The sequence below is a fragment of the Aulonocara sp. 'chitande type north' Nkhata Bay genome, linkage group LG19 (genome assembly GCF_057382095.1).
Source record: "Aulonocara sp. 'chitande type north' Nkhata Bay isolate Kocher_YH1m ecotype deep benthic linkage group LG19, A_spYH_male_GT1.1, whole genome shotgun sequence".
Taxonomy (NCBI): Eukaryota; Metazoa; Chordata; class Actinopteri; order Cichliformes; family Cichlidae; genus Aulonocara; species Aulonocara sp. 'chitande type north' Nkhata Bay.
Window position 1 is genome coordinate 24888003 of NC_141362.1, and position 7672 is coordinate 24895674.

Sequence of the window (7672 nt, forward strand, 5' to 3'; positions counted from 1 at the left end):
GCAGGATGCACCTCCATCAGGGAACTTGCAACAAGGCAGTGCCAGGCTTCTGAAGGGTCCGGATGAAAGTGCGACGACAGCACAATGGAGACAGAGATGTAGAAGAGAGAAGGAAGGAGTGAGGGAGCGGGAAAGAGGAATGAGACAGATTGTTTGGACTTGTGGACAGGCTGCTTCTGCGATCCCAGAGGGCCCCACTCTTGTCTGCTGATGTCGATAATGGCGCGGCAGTAGTTACTGAGGACGAGGGGGGAATGTCTATGTAACAATGGTCAGGAGAAACGGGGAATAGGGGGAGAGTGTGCGCAAGTTTAGGAGAAAGATTAGCTCACTAAAAACAAGGTGTTCTAACACACACCAATGGAACAGAATGTTTCATCTACAAAGGCCAAAGGTCTCAATGCGCCTTCCCAGGACTTTTCTCAGACATCTTAAAAAAAAACAAAACAACAACAACAAAAAATACACACACACACACACACACACACACACACACACATATACTGGCTTGTTAAAAAAGAAAAAAAGGGGGAAAGCTGGATCTTAACTGAACTGTCTTATAAAAATAATTAATTAATTAAAAACATGTTTCTGAAAAGTCGAATGCATTAGAGGACAGGAAATTGGATTTGAAAGTAACATTTCCATCGTTCTCAAAGTAGGGTCTCAGTATGACAGAGATGTCACAGCGCTGCTAATTAGAGCTGGCAGAATAGAACATGTGCATAGATATCATCTATTGTTCCTCATCACTCTAATGAGCTTAAATGTCTTTGTCTTTATTCATCAGCTCAAAGGTTGCAGAGTTGCTGCAATAGAGTCATTTTCTTTTTATAAAGTATCTATTACCATATCAAGTGACTGAAGCTACAATTACGCCTTTCCAAAACTCAGTGCCATATAGGTTGTTCTATTTCTGAAGGATCTTTGTGTTGTAAAATGGAATTAACTACTCATAATTCAAAACATCTACTTGTGGCTGAGGGTGACAAATAAAGTGCATATGGATTGTAGTGAAAGGACTACAGTGCTGAAAGAGAGGCAGAGGTGTGCACGGATGACAGCGATAGACCTGTTATCATGTAGCACAGGCCTGTTTTGACCTGACCTTGAACACACAAGCACGTACGCACACACACACAAACACACACACACACACACAAGCTGGGTCACAGGGAATAAAGAGCCACTGTGTCAGGTCACAGAGCACAGAGAGAAGGATAAAGGAATTGAGGGATGTGATATGACTAATATGAGGGGTTTTGCAGGCCTTTGGGGGAACTGGCTTTACAGCCAGGGGTGACTGACACTGTTGATCTGTATCACACATGAGAGCGGATCACAGCAGAGGGGAGCAGAGTAGCCACACAATGAAGTATGGACACACTACCTATGAAATCCACAAAAAAGCACACTTTTACAGGAGTTGGATTTTAATTCTTAGCAATAAATACAAATGTTGCGCTTACAGAAAAACATCTTTATGTAAACTTTATATTCTAGTGTCGTTTGAAAGCATTGTTGAGAATGAAAAGATGTCATTTCTGTGAAAATGCATTCTCAGCTGTATATACGTAAAAGTGCTCCACCAAAACTTATTTCTCCCCCTCAAAGAGCAGGTTCAAAGATCAGCACCTAGCAGGATGGGCTTGCATGCATGTTGATCGGGTTACACACTTCAAAGAAGCACAGCTATACACAGCCAGCGATGAGAGCAAAGGGGGCCAAGGATAGGGCCACATTGTCATTCTGCTATTATCAGTACTGCCAGGGAATGGATAGCTCATTTTTTCTATTACAATCGGGCTTTTTTCCCCCTCTGTCAACAAAGGTTCTGAAGAATATGATCTCTTCCTTTGAATCTTTCGAATGGCTTCAAACATTCTTAGAGGCCAGTCTGTATAGATTATGTTTGGTTTGTCAGCAAACGGGAACGATCCATAGATGGCACTGTTGGCTCATGCTACGAGTCAGACACTAGCACTGCAAAACGGGGAGGAGGAAGAGAAGAGAATCCACTTAAAACTCATCAACTTTGGATCTGAGGAAAAAAAATCTTTCATCTATGCTCAAGTGTCATTTGCCAAATATAATCTTGTAACTTCTAATTAATTCAAACTGTGAGAAAGAATCTTTCAAAATATCACACTTTCCAAAACAGAACACATTTTTTCATGCTAAAACTGTTCTTTTCCAGCAATAGTGATTTAACAGCTCATTATCAAAAGCTGTGTTTTTTTCCCCCTCCTTTTACTCCCCCCTCCATCAATTCCTTCACTAATCAACAACACTAAAAAGTTTATGGTCAAAGAAATATGTTTTTTTGTCTATTTTTTTAGAAATAAAGAAAAAAGAAACAAACTGAAGATCTACTCAACTTGATGGAACGTAACAGAATTTCTAAGACGATATTTGAGATGACACGAGAGAGTTTGGGAAGTTTAAAAATACACTTCAAGTTAAATAACTTACTATTTCAATACAGTACATAATGTGGAACTGTGGTACAAGTTAGTCACTCGTTGAAAAATTAACTTTCGAGAGCACTAACTTGAAATTTGAGATTAAAAGATTGTATTCTTATGGTTGCCATAACTTTACGGATGAGAGGAAACCTGTTGTTTATGGTCCAGGTCTGCTGATGACAGAGGAGTGTGAGGGGTGCGCTGGGTGACCAGTGGAGGTCTCCCAGCCTGGGAGGGCCTCATTGGAGTCAAACTGCCCTGATCTATGGCCTGTCGGACTGGCGAGGTCAGACGAAAAAACCCTGGAAATGGGAAATTAGCAGCCCTATGCAATTAGAGCCCTGACCACAGGCAGAGTGGGCATACTGCATCACATTCCACAACGCTGTCCACTACTTGACTCACAAAAGAGGTAAATACTGAGCTGTGTGGATGTGGTTGTACTAATAAGATCAAAAGCTCCAAAAATCAAGAACTTGCCCATGTAGCTGCATGTGAAAAGATTTCTACTGGACACGGCAAAGGAAGTAAGGAAGTAAGGTGAAAATGCCTTCAGGCGGACTGGCCCCTGCCACTAAGGCAGTGTAGGGCCTTAAAGGAGTCAGATGAACATGTCTCCACACATACCTGCACAACGATTCACGCATACCTCTGTCATATACACCACATAAAGCAGAATCCCATTTCAACAACAAAGTCCCATCCAGCATCCCATAAGAAGTGCTTAAATGTTGATGCTGCCAGCTAAAATAAGAGGTTGTGTGGGGATAAAGTGTTACACAGGATCAATCCCACACGGTGTTTGTGCTGACAGCAGGGAGAGCCTTTGCTCCTGTTGAAGCGTGTGTCCATGTAGCCTCCTCATGGCTGCAAGCGGTCAGGTAGGCAAGCAGTGCCAGCAGTGTTCTAAACACACATGCAGTTATCTCAAACCTGTCAGTCAGCCACCCCGTACCTGGTTGGACCACCAAGGCCTCATACATAATTTGCCATCAAATGAATATTTTCTCAGAGTCCTGTCAAAAGTGGTATTTGATGAAATATTAATTTGGTGATTAATTTTTGCATCTGATCTTCTGTCAAGTGAGATAAAAAAAAGAATGGAATTTTTCCTGTGAAGCCATTGTTCAAGGGCACCTCTCTCCAACTTTGCCCATAAAACATTGATTAAGTGATCCAACAGCCACACTATTATTCCAGAGTAAAATAAAAGGAAAACATACCTTATTTTCAAAGGAAAAATTAAAATATGCTAAATCAGGCAGGCTAAAAGCACTATATGGGCTTTTTAGTCTCCCTGGCAGTTTGCAATAGGAACTAAGAACCGACTAGAAAGTTCAACTTCAATTTCTCTTTGGGAATTAAGGAAGCGCAAAAGCAACACTATGTGGATTTTTATTAGAAAACAGCTGAAAAGTCAGCACTCATTACAGTATAGAGTGCTTTAGTACACCCGGCATGAAAAGGAAACATTAAAAAAGCCTTTTTAGGAAAAGGACTTTCATATTGTAGCAAGACAATAACAAACCACATAATCATCATGTATTACAACAATATGACTCCACTGTAAAAGAGTTTGGGTGCCTGCAGTGTAGACCTGTCATCCACTGAAAACACTCAGCAGATTATAAAACACTAAACTACAACCAAAACTGTCAAGCAGTAGAAATCTTACTTCAAGCAAGTAAGCATTTTACACAGTTACCTTAATGTCTTTGGAAGTTGCACTCTACAGATAAATCAAGAAAATGAAACAATATTTTTGTGTGTGGAAATAAAATGTCATGGGCTCCTAAAGTATTAAGGCCTCTTGGCCGGAGGACATGGATTGAAAATGCACATCCGGGGTAATAAACTCTTCTGGCACAGATGCCTACCTTCACAAGGTGCAGCAGCTGATAAAGGTCCTCTACCTCATCTCCCTCTGTCTCTCTGTAGTTTCTGCTAGTGTCCAGGCTGGATCCCTGGATGGTGCGTCTATATAGAGGTAAGTCCATGGCATCGGCATACAGTTCTATAGCCTGGTGGCCCACCGTCTGGTACATGTAGCTGTCCAATTCATCTAATGCACGAAGGAAAATGAGTTACAACCTGTGCCTGATGAGAGCCTTAATCGTGTCTGACAAAAGGGATTTCACTGGATTATGCACAAGAAGTGATGGTGCAATTCCCTGAGAAATAACTGACATTAAATATCTACCTCTACAGCTCTACAATTAATGAATACTATATTAAAAATGATCTGACTATATGTTTTTATTAATACAATGCATTGTATATTCAAGATACCACACGTTAAAGAAAAATTTTTTTAAATGAAAGTAATTTAAAACAAAAGTCTGAACAAACTTAACTGAAAGTTTCAAGTTTCATCATTTTTGCAGCAGTGACCTAAAAACTTGTCCCGGTGCCTCAGAGGTCACAGGTGCAACTTCCAGATGGACACAGTAAATTTGGATTGGTGAAGTGAAAGAGCAGCACTTGCACCTTCCTCATTAACACCACTTATATGCACTTCAAAAAGGCCCTTAAACCCTAACTGCTCCAGAGGAGCTGCTCAGCAGCCAATATAATCCTGTGCCACTCGGTCAGGCTTGTACTGGGCCGCTTCCAGGTGTTAATAAGAAACTATGAAAACATGCACTAGGGATGCATGAGACTGGAGAGTGAAAAGCAAAAACTAGAAATGCGCAAAATTCAGTAACTAAGCAACTGATTTTTAGTTCCGTGTTGCTACATATATACAAGTGTGGCTCCTCACACATGCACATAGGCAAGAGAGTGACACGTACTATAGTTTATAATCAAAGTTCAAGTTAGTTACAGTTATAACAAACTCTTCCATTTTAGCTTAAAAGGTGAAGCAGACTTGGATAGTTGGGAAATGGCACTATAGCTTAGTGTATGAATACAACTGAACTGAACTAAACTGGAAAACAATCCCAACAACTCAGGCCACTTATCATAGTTAGGCCAACATCTTAAATTATACCAGACAGATAGAAACCAAAGATTTCCTTTGGGAAAGCACTCAGTGTGAGTATGGAGGAAAAACTCCTTTTTAACCTCAAGAGACCTCCGGCAGACTTAGGGAGGGCAGGCATCTATGCGAACCAACTGCAAGATCTGGGCAACTCCAAACCATACAGAGCACCCGCTCCAGTATTTCAATCACTAAAAATAGAGAATACTTTTCCAGAGCCCCATTTAGTGATATTAGCAAATATCAATAAAAGTAAAGTTCATGAACTGTTCTTCCTCATGAAAAGTTCTTCCTCAGTAAATTTTAATTCCTCAGGATTAACGTGTTCAAAAATACAGGAAGTATCAATTTTAGACAATAATGCTGTAGTGTAGGCTATACTGGACAAGGAAGAATAACTGTAAAACACAGGGGAGAAGTTTAATTAGAGATACATAATTTTAAGTAAGTTTACAACAAAGAAAATTAAGTCCCATTATTGAGAAGAATTTTAGTTAAGTACTAGAGAGAGCTTTGCTGTTGCATTAGATAAATAGAACCTGTTAATCTGCAATTGGACATGTTGTTTCTCTTCACATTTCTTTCAGTTATACAGATTAATGTGTTGGCATTAGACACAAAATACATATTATATGGGCATACACTATAGTGTGAATAGGGAATTCTTGTAAACTTCTTCTAGTATATTGTGGGTAAATGTTTTAAATGTATTTAATCATTAACTTACTTTTGAAACTATTCAAATATTTTTGGCCTACTTAGCATTCCATAAATGACTCTGGTTATTTTAAACACTAATATTTGAATATTTCATTTGTTAAAACATCAAATCAGATCAAATATATGTAAGGACACAGCACACAAACATGCAGTTCAAAAGTGAAATGATCAAATATTTAATTTATGTACAGTTATTGGGAACGGAAGTGCAGCTGGTTGGCCCATATAGCAAAGCCAGCTCCAGCCAGCTGCTGGGGCTTACAGGTTAATCCCAGGAGCACGTTTTACTCACCTGTGTGAGCAGGGCGCAGGTTGGCCAGAGCTACGATCCGGTGCCCAGCAGCAACACACTGCATCATGTTGTAGCAGCTGTCTTTGCCCCCACTGGAACACAACATAATAAACAGACACAGAGGCTAAGCTGACACACACATTATCATGGGTGCAAAGTTTAGCAATGTGGGAATGTGGTGCACCATATTTAATATCCAGGGTTGGAACACAAGGTTGTGGATGTACCGGGTGAGTTCTGGTGCACTACTCTCACAGCATGTTACAGCCACTCTATGCCACTCTTTCATTCGTCTTCAAACCCTTAGGCAATAATTCTACACCTGCATGGGTGTCATATTCTTGGTTTGAATTAACTCATATAGATACATCAGCATCCGTAGCTTACTGCTCTGCAAGCACAAATCATCAGTGACAGACCTGTGTGACGGTTAAAGCGGCAAGCTGCGATTACCTTATTAACGCAACCACTTTCATCCTGTTAGATTTCGTTTTTGAGCCTAAAAGCACCACAAGTATTGACTACAATGTGATAACACCGCTTAGCAACCGGCGAGCGTACACAAAAACATGTGGAAGCCAGACTTCCGGGTTGTTAAAGGACCCTCGTCATTCGACTGAGGTGCCCTCTAATGTGCCTGACAGAAAATCCGTAACACCGCTCTCTTTCTTACTTACATTATTGAAATGTAAGGTTTGTTAACAGTTGCTCCTTAATAATTCAAATCTTTAAAAGGAAAAGGAAGTATAACGGTAGTTGTTCAACCAATAGTGGATAAAAGATATTACACTGAAAGACACCAAGAAAAGAAAAAATAAATAAATAAATAAATAAATAGATGTTATTTATGTGCTTAAAGTGCTTAAAAGAGGGTAGTGCTGAGGGATATTACCAAGCCTGTTGGTCAAAGGTTTATACTCTGTATGTTCAGTTAGTGCTGCATATTCCCATCACAGTGCAAAGACATGCAGCAAAGACTTACTGTTTCACTGTGTTAGGTGCTTCCAGGGTGTACATAAGTTACAAAGAAAGAGTGTGTGTGTTTTTTAAACATATGTGCAATGGCATATTATATATATATAAAAAAACGAGTTTGACACGTCTACTTTTTTAAAGATATAGCTGAAAAAACATTAAAAAAAGGTTTATTTACACTGTTGCTACTGCTTGCTGTATTATAACGTAATCAAAGTGGATAGGCACTGCAACTCT

General features: G+C 39.8%; 1 protein-coding gene across 2 annotated transcripts in view; it reads right to left on the minus strand.

Annotated features, from left to right (window-relative positions):
- Positions 1-7044, minus strand: part of dph6 (diphthamine biosynthesis 6) — a 56464-nt gene extending 49420 nt beyond the window's left edge. For both annotated transcript variants that reach the window (XM_086274973.1, XM_086274974.1), the window contains exons 1-3: positions 6914-7044; positions 6461-6552; positions 4343-4527 (exon numbers count right to left, since the gene is read on the minus strand). In XM_086274973.1, the coding sequence (XP_086131099.1) occupies positions 4343-4527; positions 6461-6552; positions 6914-6936 (300 nt within the window). In that variant the 5' untranslated portion in view covers positions 6937-7044. The remainder of the gene's footprint in view (positions 1-4342; positions 4528-6460; positions 6553-6913) is intronic.
- Positions 7045-7672: the final 628 nt, after the last annotated feature.